Raw genomic sequence first — 21770 nt, 5'->3', positions numbered from 1 at the left:
TATTTTCGACTTATCAGTTTTTCGGTGCTGCAGAATGTTAAAATAAAAACAGCTATAATTGAAAGTAAGAAGGAAAGAAAGTGATAACCACAACGACTTTGTACAGGTATTCATTCAGCCATTAAGAAAATACAAATGTTCCCACAATTTTTATGTGGTAATGAGGCTGTTAGATATTTCATATTAATTTAGTAATCTATGCCTTGGTGCTGCAATGTTAACATTACAGGTCCATTAATGTGTCCCCCTGAATCTCAATGTATTGGCAGTATGAAATAAGTTCTGCAGAATGGCTTGATGCAATCATTATTATTGTTATTATCATTATTATTATTATTTTTAGGCGTTTCAAAAATTGTGCCATGAACATGTTTCGTTGTTGAGATTAATTAAAATGATTTGTTGGGGAGAAAAACCCCCAATTTGGAGTAGAATGTCTTGCATTCACTGTAGAATTTTTGCAGTATCGAATGATTCTTTTCACCATAAACATTAATCGGCAGGAAAACCACAGGTATACCCAATAACAGTAATGTTGCTCCATGACATACAAGTGTTTGAGAGAGCCTGTGCGGCAGTATGGAAAACATCAGGGCCCTGACATGGAACACCTAAAATAACTCAGCAATTGTTAATGGGGAAACACTACAAGTGAATAGGGCAAAACGTTTAGGTTGGACAGACTAGGATTCACTTTATTAATGAGTATAAAATATCATCATCATAAGTCCTCGCCAGTTGAATACGTACATTAAGACGATTATTTTTTATATTGTATTTTTTTTCTGAAATTTTGTTTTTATATGCAAATGAGTTATCTAACTAAATACATGCTAATTTGCATGCATTTCTGAACAGAAATCAGAATATTATAAAACACCAGGTTTAAAATTCTTGTTTAATTTTGTTGAAATATTACACTCAGTGATTTTGTAGAGGAGACTTTGAATATTTATTTTTTCACTCTATAAATCAGAAAAAACTGTAATCAGCCATAAAAAAAAAAAATTGAGCCATTTGTTACGAATCAGTTATATAAATCAGACTGTGAATGATGTATGAACACCTTCTCCGTAAAACCTTCAGAATATTGATAGCAATGAAACTATTAAGTTTAAGTATGAGAAAATGGTTTCTAAAATGTGTTTTGTGAAATTCCATACATTTGAGACAAGCAGACAGGACAGGTAAGTAGGGTAAACATTTTAACTAATTGATAGTACCATGAAACTTCCCCAATTACCCATATTGAGACAATTTTTTTTTTTTTTTTGCATTAAAGGTTCTCATCAATGTTAAGCTATGAACTAGGCATTATTTTTTTATATACATTTCCTGAACCGAAATTTAACAACAAAACACTTTCTTTCCACTAGTCTGAAAGAATGTCATGGACACAAAATAGCCCAAAATCTCAAAACTGAGTAGTGCATCAAGTTCTTACCTGTAGTGTCTCCCCTTATTACACCTTTGCTTTGCTTTGCACCTGAAAATGCTACCAGTCTCATACTACTACATTTGGACTTGTCATGGTAGGAAAAGCACAGGTGTTATCAGTAACATTAATAATGGTTCCATACTATTCAAATGTCCCAGGTAGGCACGAACAATACCAAGACCCTGAAACTTGAGCTTGATGTAATCCAGCTATCATCAATTTAAACATTTACACCTGTGCTTTTCCTAGTGACATGTCAAAATGTCTTGAGTAGGAATAGGGCCTGCAGGCTGTAAATATAAAGAAAACCTGACATTCAACATCTTTAGTTCCTTGCTTGTCACGAGGCAATAGCAGTTCTTCTACTGCTCCAGATAACTGACCAATCTAGTGTCGATCATTTAATCTAGTAACCACAATATTAAGATACAACATTCCTGCACATTGGTTCATTAACACTAAATGGCTACATTTATAGACCAAATTCCATTATGTCTTTCATGCAAAACAGCATCTTTTTCTAGTGGTTACCATATTCTGTAGGGACAACTTTTGAATGCTCCCTCCCTGTATTAAAGGTATACTATGAAGGGTTTTCCTAAAAACAATGTAAAGACTCATACAAAAGTAATCCCTCCCAATCATCACTCATGACTCACTAGAAGTGTTTGGTGGTTTATTTATCTGCAGAGTTTCTGCCTTCTGTCTGCACTTTATTTCTTCGTTTGTGCTGTATTCCAGATATTCTTGGGCACAGCACACAGGTGAGGGTGGGGCTTTATTAAAAAAAAAAAAAAAAACAGGGAAGCGGTAGCAACCAGATGTTAGACTGTAAGCAGCACACATCCAAGAGGAAGCTACAGGAATTGTAGACACGGTGTGAAAAAAAAAATAAAATGAGGCAAAACGCCAAGCAACTCATTCCAAAATGAAATTGAATCTGGGGTTGGCTTTTACTTTTGCTGGCAATTGAATTTACATACATTAACCAACAATTCCTTCATACCATATCTTTAAATCAAACCGAAATTTCTGTCAACAAGAAACCATGTGCAAGCAACTCAAATGCTCAAAAGCGTATGAATGACCTGACTCCTAAATCAAATGATACTTGGAATCAAATGATCATTTATTCAAGAAAAAGAAATCAATTCCTAAAGGAATCGAGGATTATATCATTTATACATACAAATCTTATGTAGAACTACAGCAAACATTTCTGTAAAAAATACAAAGTTACATATTTATAATGCACTATACATTTACACATATCCCAACAATCCAAGCTGTGACAGCCGCAGAAACAGAAATGTGGCTGATATTTTAAGGAAACGTCCTTCAACTGGAAAACATGGTTTTAATTCCCCATCTCAGTCAACATCCACACTGCTGAAAAGTCCTTGAGCAAAGTCACATCCTCACCAGTTCCTCATGTTCTGGTCTTCATCTAATGCTGACCTCTGACCTCCTTCAATAGGGGAACGTTTAACAGAACATCCCAATGTGAATTAGTAGCATGATAACATTAACTACGCATGAACAAGTCTCCTGTGTCTTTTTAAGCCATGCAAACTTGAAAAGCCCTTACTACATACTGTACAAACATATGGTCTCTCTCCTGTATGGGTTCGCATGTGTAAAGTAAGAAAGCAGGATTGGACGAAACCTTTTTCACAGATGTTGCACTTAAATGGTCGTTCCCCGGTATGGTATCTCCTGTGTATCTTTAGTTCTGCAGCAGATCTAAAAGACTTATCGCAGTCGTCGCACTTGAAAGGCCTTTCGCCCGTGTGAATCAAAGTATGCCTCACCAAAGCGTCCTTGCCAAAGAATCCCTTCCCACAGTGCTCACATGGGAAACGCAGCCCTTTGTGATGGAAGTTGTCATGCTTCAGAAGGCATCTTCTGGAAGTGAAGGTTTTCCCACACTGAGCGCAGGTGAAGATTGGCGTGGGTTTCTCGGTTAAAGGTTCACCAGAGTGATGCACACGCTCCACGTGCCTCGTCAATGTCACGCCATGCCTGAATTTCTTGCCGCACTCCCAGCAGAGGAACGGATATGCTTTTGTGTGTTTTTTCTGGTGTTCCACTAAGTCAGAGTATGATCGGAATCTTTTGGTGCAGTGAGGGCACTGAAATGGTTGGTAACCCGTGTGTTTCCACTCATGTCTGATGAAACGCTTCAAACTAGCAAACGGTTGATGACAGTGGGTGCAGGTAAAAGGCTCAGTGGGATTGTGGACGTCGATGTAGTGCTTATGAAGGGCCTTAAACACGGGGAAATTCTCCTCACACTGGTTACATTGAAATGGAGTGTGGGATTCTTTGTGCATTGCCAATGCCTCCGGGTCTCGTACCAGTTTCATGCACACCTCGCAGTAGAGCGGGTTGTGAGTTTGTTTGTGGGAATCTAATGTTGATTTGTACTTGAATGCCTTGTCACATTCATCGCACCTGAAACAGTGCTTCACATCCTCAGGCTGCTCAGGATCCACCTGTTGCTCATTGTAGCAAATGTTTCTTAAATGGAACCTAAAAGTTTGTTTGCACTTGAACTCAACACTGCAGTGAGGGCAGTAGAAGGGACCTTCTATCACACTTTTGTTTCCGTCAGGGCTTTTCTCTTCTCCTTCTCTGGAAGCCCCCCTGTCTGGGTCATCAGGGTCCTGGGCTGAGCTGTCTGACGGCTGCTCTTCATTGGTTGCATCGCCAGGAACCTCACTGACTGACTGTTCACCCTCATCTGCTGCAGTCTCTGGTTCCTTTGCTTTCCTGCCAGGTTTTGCTTTCACCTGATTTGGACATCTGTGTTGCTGCAGGTAACGCATGCTCTTGTAAAACCTCTTACACGCAGGACACGAAAAGGGCAGCTCCTCTGTGTGTCGATTCATGTGGCGCTCTAAGAACTTGGCACTACTCACTACCTTGCCGCATACTTTGCATGTCCTCTCATCCAAGTCATTTCTTTTGGTTGAATCTTGGGATCTGGTTAACTTTTTAGGGCCACTGTTTGTATTACTGCCCTGAGCCTTTCCTGATTTTCTCCACTGCGACAGGTACCGTTTCATCTTGAGTCCACGGTTCTTCCGCACTGGTCTTTCCCACAAGACATCATATTCTGGATCTGGATCAGCCCTCGTTCTGCTTGGCACTTCGAAGTCTTGATCCGCGGGACGCTTCTTTTTCCTCCCGCGCCTATTTGGCTTCTTTTCCACGCCATCGAGCACCGTCACCTGGCCGTCCTCCCCAATGATCAGTGTTCCAGATTGGTGGTCCTGCTGATCATCTGCCATTTCACTGTCACTGACCTCAGTGCCCACAACAGGATCTGTGACCACCACAGTGTCCATTTCTGCTTTCACCTCGCTGCCGAGACCAAACCACTGGGTTTGCACACACTCTTCAGAGGGCCCAGTTCCTTCCACGTACACCTCTTTATTCTCAGATTCCACCTCCATCTCTGAGCAGACTGTATACATGAGTCCGCTCTCTGCATCAGTTTCCGTTTGTTCATTGACGATTACAACTCTTTCCACAGGGGGGAGACACAGTGCTGAGAGGATGCCACTGTCAACAACATAAGATTCTGAAAAGAGGAAATTACAGTAAATGTTAAAATTACTCAAATTAAAAAGGCACTACGTAAACACTTTTGCTGAATAATAAAGAATTAATTTGTGGTATGTTACTGTGCAATAGCATTTTGTTTATGGACCAAACGAAGCATTGAGAATTTGTAATATTCTGTGAACAGCTTATTGTAATTCTGAGTAGCTCACCAATGTCCTCTAACTGGCTGAGGTCTTTCTGAGTGTCCAGCAAGGTCTTAAGCTCCTGAGGCTGAGCAAAAATCTCCATGCATTCATTCAGAATATAGGAGGCATCGCTGAGCATGGAGGCAATCTGACAAAGACAAAATTAAAACTAATGTGAGGCGACAGCACTGCAGTTGTTAAATGCAAGGTTAAGTAAAAACAGACGTGGACTTTGAGCATCAGTGCTTGTGACAATCGGATGCACAAACCAAAGCACCAAACCTAATTACCAGCTTCTCTAAAGCAAAACAACTGTCTTCAGTTTATGAATATAAACACAGAAGTAGAAATATGTTCTGTATGTGACAACTAGTGCTGGGCAGTATGACCAACTGCTATTCAACTGTCAGGAGTACAGTTTATTGTCTTCCTCTATACACTGAAGGCTTTGATTAGTACAGGGTTTGCTTGACCCCACAAAATTATACAATATATGAAGGAATCAGAATGTGTCAAACAGTTGCAGATGTAAATAATTTTTATTATGCAAACTGCAATGTATTAAAAACAGAACTTGAAAATCGATATGAAAAAACTTAAACACTGCATTTTTTTCAAAGCAAAATATTCAAGATTGCTGTGAAACACAGTAATCAAAGCCTTCAGTACACATGATGGCATTAAAATGTTTTTTATATTTTATGTACTCCTGACAGTGGAATAAGGCACAATAAATCTATCTACTCAAAGTATTTGAGTATTCAAAGAGATATTTCTCAAATATTCCATTGCACAAGGAAGACACAAGCCTATTATGAACTGACATTTGGTCAAATCCTGTGTTTTAATCATTGCTCTGAACCGGTCTTTCCCAATTGTCAGCAGTGGCATCATGTTTTTGCATTGGTGGAGTGCTATTACGTTCTTGAAAAAAAAGAAGAAGAAAAAAAAAGCCACTTCTGACCCTTTGGTTTCACAGTTCCACTGGCACTACTGCTAGCCTTGAATCTGACCAACATAGTCATGTATTCCAACACACATTTTCTGCTGCGGTGATGGTGGACTAAGTTGCTAGTGTTACCACCACCGACAACAACAGCGGCCTGAAAGACTAGCATCCGATTTTTTAAAGCGAACAACTTCCAAACAGCAGACACAGCTCCTCCCTTGTGCACAAACACTTCTTGTACATCTCTGGTCTCTCTTTCTTCATCCTCCACCTCTCCACCTTTTGTTTTCTAAATGTATCTTAGAGATGGAGCTTCCACCAGCTTATTATATATTCTTATGCTAAGTGGCTAGCTGGCGAGCTGTACCCAGGGTGCCATTTCGCAATGTAATTCTGTAAATGTATAATTATCAAAGTTACAAATTGTTGGTCACAAGTTATGTGCCATGGTGTTTTACATGTTTAAGAGTTAGAGTGGGGTATTTTTTGTTTTGATCTCAAGTTATAACCATCAGTAAGAAGGGTATTCAGTTAATAGGGCCTCCCTCTCCTACTCAGTGTGGTGTGCCCCAACAGTAGTGCTCTTTCCTATTTACTGAAGTACTCCAGCAACTTTCTCTGCTGTGCGTCAGTATGACTGTATAAAGAAAAAAATCATCTCACATGGAAATTCAAAACCATTATACCACCCAGCACTAGTAACCTATTTTACAGTGATACTGAACTCTACCTGTTGAAGAGTTTGGGTGGGAAGAAGCTTTTCAAGTCTGGACAGAAAAAGCCACATCAGTGTCTGGATTGCTTTGTCATATGTGGGGCCAAAGTCTGCTGGGAAAACATCCTGCAACACAGAAATTCATACATGTCAAATGTCTGAGCTGTTCATACATGACTTCTCAGGAGTACATGAAAAAAAAAAAGAAAGAAAAAGAATTCCCCGTCAAATACAAACTTCACCACTGACAGTGAACAAAGATATACAACTCAAACATACCTGGAAGAAGTTTCTTCTCTCCTCAGGATCTCTCAGCAGATTTTGGACAAGGCCCATGAAATGTGAGTCAGATACTTCTTGTTCTGCATTTTCGGTCTGCAATTTAAAAAAAAAAAAGAAAAGAAAAGAAAAGAAAAAAAGGTTAAAATTGCAGAAGAAACACACTCGGAGCAAACACACAAAAAAAGAGGGACTACAGATCTTTCATGTTGAGAACAAGTTTATACCCACTTCTATGTTCCACAGAGATCTGAGGTTCTGCATTCGATCAAGATGCGGCTGTATAACCTGGAGGTCAGCAGTCTCCTCAGAGCGACACAGCTCCAGGATCAGCTACAATCAGAGAAAAACAGCAAGAATGAACAAGTGATATCTAAGAAAAAAATACTCATCTGCCTGCTGTTCTTTTCCATTCACATCAGCTCTAAAATAACCCCTATTTCTCTACTTACTCAACTTCTCACACTGAATGGAAACATTTCACATGCAACATATGAGAGCTTCAGTTATATACAGTCCTGGTGCCATGTCTTTCTTTAAAGTAAAACAAAAACAGTGGATCTGTGGCAACCTCTTGATTGACATCTTAAGACAGTGGTATCAGAATGTAGTGCAGTGTATCTCAGCTGCTCCTTAACAGATAACTGAGAAAGGTCTGGCTGCTGAGTAACTCCTGAGTTAAATAAACAACTCAAAATTTAATTATGCTGCACGCCGCTAAAATAACTCCACGAGGCTGGTGGTTCTGACAAACTGCAGCTCACACTGAACAGCCACAGTCACGATCGTGGTTTACTGCTAGCCTCACATTCAGCTCACCTGCTTGTTCCATGAGCAGACACACGTTTCTCTCTCCGTACTCACCACACACACGCACACGCACACACACTGAATGCTTCTGTAGAGGCTGCCTTACTCCACAGTTTTCTGACAGGGTTTACATTTAGCTTTGTTTTGTCCTGTATTGTGTCCAAACGACCAACATGGCATCTTAATGTATACCAGCTCTTTCTCATCTGAATTCCTCCAGGATTTGAGTCGTTTTGCCTCTGTGACTGGAAAGGCAGGAATAAGTAGACCTGGGGCAATTGTAACAGTTTTTGGTTTTGATGTCATCTCTCAAAACCTCTTCAACTATTTGGATAAAATTCTATGTTGGCAACTTGTAACTTGCATGTGATCTACTTGGTAACAGTCATCAAGTACTTTTAAAAGAGATGTAAGAGTCAAAATATTGATTGAAGCACTCAATGTTAAAAGGTTACATCTACCCTGATGTGCAGAAGCCATTGCAACAGCATATGGGGTATAGGAAGCATTTCATTCAACATATTTGACAACTTCAAAAAATATGTGTCGAAAGCTCTCTTCCTGTCAGCAGTTGCACTAACTATCTCAGTGTTTCCCCTACTATTATATTATGTCTCTGCGTCTTGACTCCCACAAAAAAAAAAAAAAATCTACCCAAATCTTATGTGGCTAATGTTTAGTGGTTTTAAAAAACAGCAACTTCAACTCTTCCTCACCCGTGCTCTGAGTCCCAAAATGAGTTCAGCCCGCTGCCTTGTGGAGAGAAGTTGAGGGACCATCTCCGTAACCATGAATACAAACTCCTCAAGCAGCCCATAATCCGTCACAATTTTCTGCTCCACCGTCTGCCAGATGGCTGCAGAGACCAGCCGGATCGGTGGGATTAGGAGGCGCAGAGCAGAGAGGGGAGGAGAGGGACCTGCAAACAGGGAAATGCATTTTTAACAATGTTTAAAAAAAGGACACACTAACACCATCACATCAGATCAAGACTTATTCTGTAAATTGAGAATACACTACTTTATACAAGACAGTATGGGTTCCCCATGTTATTTCTGGACAGACACACATATATTCAAATGTAATTTTTAATGTTGTGAGCACTACAAACAAAATTCTCTTCATCTCAATGTAACTGGAGGAGCAAACCATGTTAAGTATCTCAAAACCTAGGCAAATAAAACCAAAAGTATCTGTGTGAAAAGATGCTAAGTCAGGGGAGTGAGGAAGTCAAGGTGTTATTTATTATAGAGTGTTGATTAAGTGAACCGGCCCATTAAACGGCCTTTAAGGTTGTCAAAAATTTGCCAGGAGTTTCCCTAACAAAACAAGATGGTTAGTGCTAGCTCAGTAACGTCATGAAATGAAAGAATCAGTTTACACATTAACGCACACATCTTTAAAGCTAGCGTGTAGCATCTTGCACTATAGGAGCCAAAAGACAGTTGTGTTTCATCCATGTTCCTTGTTTGACGTTGCCCATCTTTGGTGCACCAATCGTAAATCAATAAACTAATAGCAGACCTGCGGTCTTGGTTAATGTTAGAGTAAGGACTTTCGTTTTATTTGGGCAGAACACTTAGATGCCCTGCTCTCACTTTACTTTATACGATGTATAGGCAAATACAGCCCAACAAGTCACATGCTTTCTCTGTAAATATATTAACAAAGACCCACTATGTCTTTAACATATGTTTTAGGGTTGTCGCAGTTCATTCGACATCAGCAGATACACGTAAGAGCGACTTCCCTGCAGCTAGCGTTAGCGCTAGCAAAATTAGCACAACATTGTATACCTTAGCGATAGCACGTATCCCGAAACTGCTACTAATGTATGTGCTGCCACAAACTTAGCTACTCCTCTCCACGGTAGGTTGAGCTGAGGTATCTCAATAGTGGTCTAAATTTAATTTTAATGCGCTGACTGGTGAATTTTGTCCAAAAAAACAGTTATTCCGTGACAGAGTTAGCAATGCTATTCCCGCGCGCGGGCTGCGTTGCGGCCTAGCCAAACAAATGTATAGTCTGTGACCGTTTGTACTCACCAGGTAACTCAGAAACACCTCCGTCCATCCTACACATTCACTGCACTTACATTACACTTATAGAAAGTAATGTCTGTCGCTCGACTGAAGCCGAACTTAAGATTTTCACGGTGGTTGCGTTCAAGAGACTGAAGTAAAACAGGCGATCTTTGTGCGTCAACGGCTGTCTAGCGGTCCTTCCGGATCAACAATCCGACGACAAACAGCGGCGTTTGTTGAGTTCCGCATCTCCCTTTTTGACGTCGTTACCCCTCCCCCCTTGTTCAATTTCAGTTTTAAATGTCTCCATGTATGTCAAGGAAAAAAGAAAAAACAGAAAACACTGAACAGAAAGGCAGATCAGATTTGACTGATCTAATGCTTAAAGACTACTGCACCAATTTAGCATTTTACCTCAATAACATTGTTGGCCTCATGATGGACACATTTTTATTTTAATTATCAGAATCTATGCTGCACAATCAGAGATAGACTTATTTACTCCACATATTATTTTTTCAAGATTCAGGTGTGTAATGTTAATGTTGGTGTGCTGATCTCTGCTGCAGGTTAGAGCCTCAAGGCTACATTAGGCATTACTAACATTAACTAACACTAACCTGATTCTTTGACTGAACTCTTGGTCACATTGCATTGTAGGTAATTTGGGTTCCAGGTTTTGACAAGAAAGAATTTGTGAAATAGACGCTGTCTTTGGTGCTGATGCATCTATATAGAACATTTTAGAATGAAAAGTTGAATGAGGCATTCATTGGTCAAGCTTGTGTTTGTGCAAAATCCCTTAATTGTTTGTCTCAACAATAGAATAAATTTGTCTGATAAAGTTGTTAGCAACCATTACTTCTGAGCCCCCTTGTAAACACAAACCTGTTTGTAAACTTCTGTAGGTTTTAGAGATTCTCTACTTGTGAATTACACTTGGAATGGGCATTTTAAGCAATTTCCTTGTACAAGCATTAAATTGATATAGAGAACTCAAGTACTCTAAAAAAAAATCTAACAGAAGAATAGGAGTGTCAATTGGACAAAAACAGAAAACCAGGTCAATCCGAAATTCTTTTATTGAACAACCACATCTCAATTAGCCTATTAAACAATGAAGTCAAAGTTAGTATCAGAAAAATCAGTCAACTTTGTGTTGCTGCCATTAGAAGCAGTACTGAAGGACCATCTTCTTAGCCACTTTCTTCTTCTGGTCAGGACTTCCAAAATTTCCCATTTGTTTGTAAGCCAGTTTCTCCGATAGCCATTTATTCTAAACAAATGCTCATTGCTCCAAAGTCCTGTTAATCCAAAAATACACACTCCCTGCAGTTATGCAATGTTTTTCGTGTCACATTTGAAATAAAAAAAAAACCTGTCAACTAGAGTTATCTTTAAGTTATATTCCTTTCATCTGCACCGTGGCCTCTCTACCATTGTCTGACTTCACTCTCATGTTTGTGTGTGTCTGCGTGTGTGTGGAGGAGGTCAGCATGCAGAGAACAGGAAAGAGTCTGCAGCATCATGATACATAAAACCAAAACTTTAAAAAGTAATGATAAAAGAGCAGATAGCGGCAGAGCTAATTAATACTACTGTCTTGATTAATTTTGCCCCGGGCTGTTTAATGCCGGGTCTCAGTACCAATTCCTAGCCAGGCCACTCATAGGTTGCTTCTGGGCCGGATGTGGCCCGCAAGCCGCCAATTGAATAAACCATGAAGATGTTACATTTGTCAACAATTCTGTGGTGAATGTGCAGTTAAGTTCACTTGGTTATAGGTAGGAACAGACTGTGTTTTGGCTTTAAACACCCACTCACAAAAGTTGCTGGAAAAGCAGGGACAAACTGGTGAAAAACATCTGGGTTCAGCGCCTCAAACGCCGCTGGGATACGCCACATAGGGTGGATAGAAACACCCAGGATTGGTTGCGCAAACGCTACAATGAAACTGAAACTAACTGCAGTGAGTGTGTATTTTCGGAGAAATGGGACTTAAGAGCAATGGGCATTTGTTTCAGGAATAATGGGCTGTCAGAGAAATGGTCCAATGGGACATTATTTGGACTAATGAGCTTTAGAATTTTTTATTTAATTTTTAGAATTTTGGTCCACTGGAACAATGGCATGGCACCATACAACATCATCTTAGTTAGCACAAGCTTACACAGAAGCAGCAGCTAACATCCAACACAGAGATGTTAAACGGTCCCAACAAACCCACACGGAAACGGCTCAACTCTGTTGTTACACCCATTCAGAACTGTTAGCTTTATTTCTTTAATAGTTAAAAAAAAAAAAAAAGTCATGTTCACATGTGAAAGGTTAGGCAGCTATTACTCTATACATTAAGTACCTGAGTACTCCATCAATGTTTTTGCCATGCATTTTTAATGCTTTTCAAAAGTATGTACAAGTTTTTTGTGTCTGTGCATGCTGTAGAGCTTAAGGAAGGCCTTGCCACAGATATGGCAAACAAATGGCTTTTCTCCTGAGTGTATTTTACCATGTGCATTGAGATAACACATTTGTATAAAGCCCTTACCACAGACACCACATTTATATGGTCTCTCTGTACTATGATGCAAGAGGACATGCTTCTTCACTTCAGCAGTTGACCTGAAGTCCTTGTCACAGTCAGGCACAGTGCATTTGAAAGGTTTCTCTCCTGTATGGATTAATTTATGTCTAGCCATTGTTGATGAAGAGACCATCTTCCCACAGTATGGGCACGGATGACGGAACAATTCATTTAAGTGTTTGGTCCTCTGGTGTTTTTTCAGGGCTCCTTTCTCTTTAAAGGATTTCTCACACTCGCTGCAAGAATACTTCCTCTCATTTCGAGACTCACTGTGAATGAAATTCAGGTGTCGCATGAAGTTGGACTTCTGGGCGAAAGTCTTACCGCACTCTGCGCACAGGTAGGGTTTCTCTCTGGTGTGGACTCTTTCATGGGAACTGAGATCTCCATCAGTTTTGAATCTCAAGGCACACTGAGGGCACTGGAAAGGTAGATGGCCCGTATGTTTCCACTCATGTGCGATCAAAATTCGCAGCTTGGATACCGTTTTCGGGCAATAGTTGCATTTAAACGGCATGCTGATTTTATGGATGTTTTGGCAATGCCTGAGCAAGGGTTTGAAAAGAGTGAACGTCATGTCGCAGCGGTTACACTGAAACAGCGTGTGAGAAGCCTTGTGCCTTGCCAATGTTGCTGCATCTCGTAGAACCTTTCTACACACATTGCAGTACAGTTTATTGTGTGTCAGTTTGTGCCTTTCAAGAGAAACTCTGTACCTGAATGCCTCTTCGCATTCCTCACATTTGTAAAGATTCTTAGCTTCGTTCGGCTTCTGCGGATCTATCTGTTGTCGGCTGTACTCGAAGCAGGTTCTATTCAAGTGGAGCTTCAGAGATGAGAGGAGTTTAAACCTGCTGTCGCATCGAGGGCAGGCGTAATCACCGGTGGGAAAGTGGGTTTTCATGTGAGTTCTCAGGTTTGTGTTGATGTGCTCCTTGCAGATAAAACACAGGGTGTTCCGAGTCTTTTTTGAAGTGCTGGCTTTGATGTCAGAGATGTCCCGCTTTCTGCTGTTAGCTGATACATTTTTAGAACCCATGAAGGATGGGTCCTCATTTGAGCAGCTAGACAGCGAATCACCTTCAGAACTACTGGCAGGAGTCACAAAGGAAGGCTCATCATCCGAGTAGCTGGACCAGGAATCAGCCATACTAGGGCTACTACTTGCAGCCTTATGGCAAGAGTTCTCATCAGAGTAGTAAGACCATGAGTCGTCTTCACTGCAATGACTGATAGGAGCCATATACGTGGAGTCGTCTTTGCCAAAGCTGCTTGACACCTCATTGTCAGGGCTGTGTAAAATAGCCCCATTGGAGGGTTTTGTTTTCCTAGAAGCTGATTTGTAGACCTCGTCACGAAGACCTTTTTTCTCTTCCAACAGAATCTTTTTCATCTTCAGGCCTCTGTTTCGTCTCACAGGTCGAGACTGCAAAGAGTTCGGCATGTCCAGTCTTTTTAGTTGAACACGGCATTGTTTTAGAAGGCCAGTTGCATCCTCCACTTGACTCTGAGGAAGTCCTACATTTTCTTCATGTCTTGTAATGTCTCCAAAAAGCATCTCTGTTCCATTTTCACCAGGAGTCCAATGAGAGTCATCAACCTCCATCTCACTTGTCTGATCTTCAGCTGTGTCTATTTTTATCTGTGTTGTATGAGACAATGTTAAAGATTTCTTCTCCAAATCTGATGCATATGATAGCACATTATCCAAGACATTGGCTTGGGGTTTATCTGTCTCGGTTCTTTCTCCAGAGGGAAGTTTGAGAGCTGAAATAATGCAGGCGCCATCCAAGGAACCATCTGAAAAGAAAAAAAACAACATTGCAATAAAATGGTGAAAAGATTACATTGACACCCACTGTAAATAAACACTAATCTTAGTGTTAGAGAGTCAATCCCCCAATCCCAAAATGAATCCCTTACAGACTCGTTGACTCAAGTCCTAAGCCCTTACAGACCTAGGACCAATTCCATTTCTTCCCCTTAGCCCTTGTCTTGGCCCTTCCCCTTGGTTTTGCGTGTTCATGTGAGGGGAAGTGGTGTCCCAATTCTCCGTTAGCTCTTAACCTGATGGAGAATTGGGACACCAATTCACATGAACGCGCAAAACCAAAGGGAAGGGCCAAGAAGAAATGGAATGGAGGGGAAGAAATGGAATTGGTCCAATATATTGTCACATCTAACCAGGTGAACTAAGGGTTTCTTTTAACCAAACCAGAGCTGGTAACTGTTGGAACAGTGGAAAGACAAACCAAGACATTTTTGTGAGTTTTATTTGTTTTTTGACTTTGACTTTGAATGAAGTGTGTTCTGCTATGATAAAATCAGTGTTTATTTAAATGGAGTCTGGTGGGCTTGGCGATGGCGATTTCGGGGCTTTTCTGTTTGAACAAAAAGGATCTTACTTTTTAACAAAAAGGTCTATCTCTGTAAAGATCCTTTCCATAATGTTGTCAGACACTTGAATAATAATCTGAGCCTGTCAGTGGCAAATACAGGCACTATTGGTGGATGTACATTGACGATGCACAAATGTCCAGAGCGATTACATTGCAGCCTGTTTCGCTGCTGCCGTCTGCAGCCCTCTCGATCAGTCCTGGACCAATTTCAATAATTGTTGTTTACATTAGTCTCTTAGACACAAAAACATGGGAACATAAGCCCCTTTTACACCAAACACTTCGGTATGGTACCTTTGGAACCAAAAGTAACCCTTCAGACATGGTTCCTAGACCCTATGTCCGTTTAGTGTTTCCACCGCAAACAGTACCCTGAAAAATACCAAAGTTACTTCTTAAGAAAAAGCACAAATGCCTAAAATGTTTTAAAGCATACCCTTGTTGCAGTAAAACACTACTCCATGAATGTGCTCCTGTATTGTGCTATGATATACTATTCCACCCCTAATGGACACCCATTATACTTCCCAGCACCACAGCAAAGGTCAAATACGGGCCAAGTGTTGATGTTCTCAAAAAGTACAATGCTGAGGAAGAGACAATAATAAAGTCTTCAGTTATTAAAAGGAATTAGTAACTATAAATGCTTGCCATTGTGATCCAGTTGGCTGAGGTCTTTTTGATACTGCAGTAGGGTTTTGAGCTCCTCACATCGAGACACAGAGTCCATACATTCCTCCAGAACTGAGGATGCCTCACCAAACATGGAGGCAACCTTAAGACAATGAAAAGGAAAGGAAAAAAAATAAAAGGTAAGAGAAATGTATAAAAACACCAAACTATATAAAAAAAAAACACCTATAAAAACTAACGACTATAAAAACACCAAAGTTGAAAGTAGGGCTGGGTGATATATCAGTATCAAATTGATATCATGATACGAAACCAGATATCATCTTAGATTTTAGATATTGTGATATCATAAGTCATTTCCTAGTTTTAAAAGGCTGCATTACAGTAAAGTGATGTTCTGACTCTTAGAGCTGTTCTATTATTTGCCTTCATCCTGAGTCATTATATCCACATTACTGATTATATTTATCGAGAATCTCATTGTGTAAATATTTTGTAAAAGCACCAACAGTCAACTCTAGCATGTCTTTGCAATATCATTATTTTTATTAGGAATTTTGCCAAAAAAATATTGTGATATCGGATTTTTTTCCCCCCATATCGCTCCGCCCTAGTTCAAAGCTAGCCCATAATGATATCAAATTGACCTTGTATTGTAACATTTTATGTCTATTCTTTATATACCTGCTGGAAATTCCGAAGGGGAAGAAACTGTTCAAGTCTGGACAGAAACTTCCACATCAAGGTGTGAAGTGCATCATCATATGTGGGACCAAACTCTTTGGGGAAAACATTCTGCAAGACATGACATGTTATACTTAGATTTTCAAAAACTGGAAAACACTTGAAAACTACAATGACTGAGGTCAATAAAGAATCAGAAATACAGGATTTTAAAAATGCAAAATGCAAGGGGAGTACTCTGCCTTTAATAGTACACAATTATTCAATATACATTACAGAGTCACGTTTGGTATACCTTATTGTCCGTCCCTTCAAGGTAATGGGTTGATAGTAATACGCACTCAAAGCAAGGCTCACTCCATTAGTTTGACTGATTTTATTTAAAGGTCCAGTGTGTAGGATTTGGGGGGATATGTTGGTAGAAATGAATTAATGATATTCACGACTATGTTTTCTACAGAAATAGAATTCTGTTTCTACGATGATTTTATTAGTGTGTAATCATCTCAAACTAAGAATCATTGTGTTTTTGTGACCTCAGAATGAGCCATTTATAACTACATGCATAGTGGGTCCTCTTTAGATTCTGCCATGTAGTTTCTACAGTGGACAAACCAAACACTAGCTCTAGATTGGGCAATTTGCATTTTTGCATCGGCCGCCATAGTTCTGCTATATGCTTGACACAGAGAAGTTTCAGTTGGTTACAATCTGCAAACTCACTGCTAGATGGCACTACATCCTACACACTAGACCTTTAAATCATGAATCTGGATGACCTTTCAGCACTTCATTTTTATTTTCATAAACAGATCAAATTTGAGGTAGGACAGTAACACTGACCTGAAAGAAGTGTTCCCTTTCATCAGGATTTTTCAGCAGCTTTTTAACTAGATCCACAAATTCTGGGTGTGGCACCTCTTGATTAGCATCACAAGCCTGCATATCATGACATGAGCATTATACAGAATTGATTACATTGTCCAGTGTATGGTTTTTAAAGACACATCCATCTGATTTCTTACAAAGTCAATCAAAGTAACAACACTATTAACTCACCTCCATTACCCATGAGTCAATGAGCGTTTGCACTCTGTCCAGGTGAGGACGAACATTCTCAAAGTCAGCAGTAGCTTCAAACTGACATAACTCCAAAATTAGCTAAAACCACAAAGCAACAGTGTTACACAACCATAGTGGCAGAAAAAAACACTTCCTCTAAACCTCTAATTTAAAACACACAGCTGCAACAGTTTACATATTGTTTAGTTTAGTCAAGTCTACAAGCTCTAGAAGCATTTCAACATTTTTGGATTGACAAGAGAATTAACAGTTAATTCTTCAAATAAATTGCCTTGAATGTTTTTCAATCTTGGAGAATTCAGACACTAAAGCAGCTTCAATAACACAGTCACTATGTTCAGAATTTTAAAATGTTCTTTCACAGCAGCAGCAGTTAATATATGTGAATTGTTAGTGGTTAGTAATCGAGCAATGCTCCTCCTCACCCGTGCTCTGAGGCCCAGGATAAGTTGGGCCCTCTGGCGAGTGGACAGTAGCTCTGGAACAATGTTTGTAACCATGGAAACAAACTCCTCAAGCATCCCATAATCAGTCACAACTTTCTGTTGGACGGTCTGCCATATCGCTGCGGAGACCAGTCGAATTGGTGGGACCAGCAGTTGCAGAGCAGAGAGAGGAAGAGGGGTACCTGGATGTAAACAGCAGTGGGTCATTTCATCACCAATGGTTGTCTTGACTTATTGTTACTTCATCTTTTTGATGTTGTTTTGGGTTTTATATTAGCTCCAAACACTAACAGACACCAGATCAGTATTAATAAATATACATTACTTGTTCAAAGTGTGTGTATTTTAACTTCAATAGGCTTATTACTCCAAACAGCGTGTCACGTGGCTTGCTTCATATGTTTAGAGGAAGTCTATTTTTGAAAAACAATCTAATATCCTTGTTTACTTTTGGCATTTTACACCAACTGATCCATTAAATTGAACTCAGCTATAACATATAAGCTGTCACTTCATTCAGTGATGTATTTAAACTACCAATTCAACTTCTTTCAGTGATACAAATGGGTGATGAATTAAAAGAAAACCTGTGTCTTAGTACAGTGCTGGGCCACCACGTGCCACCAGAACAGCTTTAGCGCACCTTGGCATTAATCCACAAGTCTCTGGAACTCTACTTGAGGGATGGAGCACCTTTCTTCTGAAACATATTTCTTTTCATTCATGAACTGTAACTGCTTGTCCTGTTCAGAGTCACAGGGGGGCTGATATGACTGACATTGGGCAAGAGTCGGGGTACACCCTAGAGAGGTCGCCAGACTATCAGAGGGCTAACACAAACAGATTGACAACCATTTATGCTCACGTTCACACCTACAGACAATTTAAAGTCATCTTTGTGTCTTTGGACTGAAGAGGGAAGCTGCAGAACCCAGAGAATAAACCACAATGACACAAGGAAAACATGCTAACTACACACAGAAGGGACCAGAGGAGCCTCTGGGTTCAAACATAGAATCCTCTTGCTGTGAGGCCACCATGCAAATCAAAATATTCCCTCATTTTGTGTTGTGATGATGGTGGTGAAGAGCACTGTACAAATCAGTCCAAAATCTCCCATAGGTGCTCAACTGAGTTGAGATCTGGTGACTGCAAAAGTCATAGCATTTGACTAAGATAACTTTCATACTCACTGAACCTTTTAGTGACACCTCGTGCCTTATGGATGGGGGCATTGTCATCCTGTCCTACTCAGCTATTCAGGCTTTTCCAGTAATTTGTCACCCATATGTTCAAACTGCCACCTCAGCATCTTTCAGCTTTGACAACTTCATCCCCATTCATATCTTCAGCTTCAGTTATTGCTGTAATGCAGCAAAATCTCAACATTTTAGACAAATTTCGCTCACTGTTACGATTTTATATTCAATGAAATGAGGCTTCTTCATACTCTTATGTGTAATAACCATAACATTAGCTGAAAACTACACAGTACACAGATATTGATTTAACGTTACCTGTCAAAAAAATAGACATGGGTCACTTTTACATTTAGAAAATATCAATATAATTTCGACAGTATGCTTTCCTCTGTATGTTACCGTATGGAACAACAGTAAAACAAGATTCAAGGCCGATATTAGCTAAAAATGCTTTCTTCGTCTAAATATCTATCATGTATATGACATCATTCCTCCATGAGAATAAGTGAAGTAGTTTAACAGTTAGCTAACTCGGCTAACTATAAGTTAAACTTCAGTGTTTCCAGCGGTAATAATGAATAGATACTTACAAATAACGTTATCCTTTAAAATATTATTTTCCATCCTGTGTATCCACTGCACACAGATAGTGTATGTTGTGGCATAGATTTATTGATGAAAATAATTTCTCCTCCTTCTAATGCGCGTTAAAGTTGAGATAGATGTTTGATCCGACTGTGTTTTTGTTCCGGGTTGGCCGGGTCGACGGTTCCTAGCTCAAGTCATGTAAATTGTTGTACAGACCAGCCCCGCCCGACCAACCCAGGTCAGCGTCTTATCACAGACACTGGGTTTTAATCTCGCTGTTGATAGACAGCAGATTTTTAATATGTGTGTCATGATACTGGAAAGAGTACATGACGTGCGGAACCTTTAAGACATTATCTTTGTTTTAGGGTAAGCCCTATTTTGTATCGAACCAGTGTGACACTGGTATGGAACCCCAAAGTGTTCAATATGTAATAAATAAATGTGTATTTATAAAATTAAATCATGAATTAATTGTTAAAATATACAAATGCATATTTCAATAAAGCAATAATTCGTGAAATGATTATAAGAAATTATTAAAATTCAACTAATTTTTATACTCACTTCAACCCAGTGTAATTTCATTATTCCTATTTTCATAATGACAGTTTTATAAGATTTATTTTTTCCAAGAATAATGCAATTTATGTGACGATTCTTTTATTTCATGTCACTTTTTATTTCATAAGTCTTCCATCCCCCGTGCCTCTTAAGCAAGCAGGTTTTAACAACAACTACCAGATTTAGCCTGTTAGCTCCTGTTAGCAATAACAATAATGATGTCAAAGTAAATCCAAGTGAACAACTACTGTCGTAAATAAACACGGACACAAAAATTAATACAATGCCAATATAATGTACAAACATGGATTTTTTAAAAGAGCAAATTCTGTTTATATAAAAAAAATTAATGATGAAACAGCACTTTATAAAATGACTTAAGTTTTGATAATTTTTTCAATAATTTCACATAGGATATATATTTTCCATACAATGTATTCATATAATTATTTATTTTATAATGTTTTATTTTTTTTGATATTAATATTTAGGGTTCCATACATGGGCTCTTGTATGGAGAGAAATTAGTCTCAAACCTAATGACAAATGCATGATCCACAAATGAAAGAGATAAAGATTTACCAATATGGATAATTTCACAGTTGCATTCTGTAGACATCTGTGAAAGTTTGTTGCATTTATTGAGAGATTATTGAATCTGCGTGCACAGATCACCTAATGTTTAGATCAGGTTCCATTTGTTCGAGGAGTTTTGAGACTCTTTACTTCTTCCATGAACAGATTATCTCCATACACTCGGCCAGTCAATGTGGAAGCTGTAATGTCAATTTCAAAATTGCACTTATATAGTCTTTTTTATGAACTCAAACAAAGCTTAAAATGAATTAATAAAATTGTTCAAGATTGCATTTTTACAGCTGTCACAATTTTCTTAAAAGGAACTTCACTGATTTTACACATGAACATGTGTTTACAGGTGTTAGGGAGAACTACTGCATATGTGAAGAAGTACAAAGCCTTAAGTGTCTCTAAAGGGAGCTGTGTGAAGACTGATGTAGTGATGTCACTTGAGTCAGCATCAGTCAGGTCTGAAGACTGTAAATTTAAAGGTGTCATAGAACTGCTTTGAGCTGGTTGTATTGCCGCTGTAAATAAGAGTTCATATTATGTTACTCATGTCACATCTTCTATATATAAAGTACATCCTTAAAGACTGACTGTGAACACCTCTTCTACTGAGGTATACTGCAGAATGCAGCTATACAGCAGCTGCCATTTCTTCTGTTTCTTTTTGGGTCCATTAAGAAAAGTGTATATCCAGTTGATAGTTTATGTATGTAATCTGGCAACACTTGGATATGCAAGTGCATACATAATTCATATTGTACTGTGTACAAAAGTTCTATAAAACTGTGGTTCTTTCTCTTTTTTTATGTGTGTGTGTCAAAGACCCATAAACTGATACACCCCCATTTGATAAAATTTTTGCCTCAGGGACCTCCATGTGAAATGATTTTAGCTTTTGCAATAAAGATTACAATTCTATAAATGTCAACTACAGTTATGGAAATAATCATGGAGGAAGTGAAACCTATGATCAGAATAGTCACTCTTATGGCTGTTAGAGTGCTTTTCATTTTGCCACTGTGTCTCCTC

The 21770-nt window shown here is 39.2% G+C and overlaps 2 protein-coding genes across 3 annotated transcripts; both read right to left on the bottom strand.

Annotated features, from left to right (window-relative positions):
- Positions 1-2543: 2543 nt before the first annotated feature.
- On the bottom strand, positions 2544-10166 carry LOC125880463 (zinc finger protein 135-like). Its single transcript, XM_049562975.1, has 7 exons — positions 9992-10166; positions 8663-8865; positions 7368-7469; positions 7137-7232; positions 6873-6983; positions 5218-5341; positions 2544-5024 (listed from the first exon to the last, which is right to left on the bottom strand). The coding sequence occupies exons 1-7, from the start codon at positions 10026-10028 to the stop codon at positions 2968-2970; spliced, it is 2730 nt and encodes a 909-aa protein (XP_049418932.1). The 5' UTR covers positions 10029-10166; the 3' UTR covers positions 2544-2967.
- Positions 10167-11034: 868 nt separating this feature from the next.
- Positions 11035-19731, bottom strand: LOC125880462 (zinc finger protein 551-like). 2 transcript variants are annotated; one of them, XM_049562972.1, is made up of 7 exons: positions 19592-19731; positions 17779-17981; positions 17330-17431; positions 17114-17209; positions 16271-16381; positions 15605-15728; positions 11035-14354 (listed from the first exon to the last, which is right to left on the bottom strand). In XM_049562972.1, exons 1-7 carry the CDS (start codon positions 19623-19625, stop codon positions 12364-12366), a joined length of 2661 nt encoding a protein of 886 aa, XP_049418929.1. In that variant the 5' UTR covers positions 19626-19731; the 3' UTR covers positions 11035-12363. The 2 variants fall into 2 exon arrangements, with proteins under 2 accessions (XP_049418929.1, XP_049418930.1); XM_049562973.1 differs by having other exon boundaries at positions 17779-17918.
- Between the last annotated feature and the right edge of the window lie 2039 nt (positions 19732-21770).

Source organism: Epinephelus fuscoguttatus, linkage group LG20 (assembly GCF_011397635.1).
Source record: "Epinephelus fuscoguttatus linkage group LG20, E.fuscoguttatus.final_Chr_v1".
Lineage (NCBI taxonomy): Eukaryota > Metazoa > Chordata > Actinopteri > Perciformes > Serranidae > Epinephelus > Epinephelus fuscoguttatus.
This window is presented reverse-complemented; position numbering and strand designations above follow the sequence as displayed.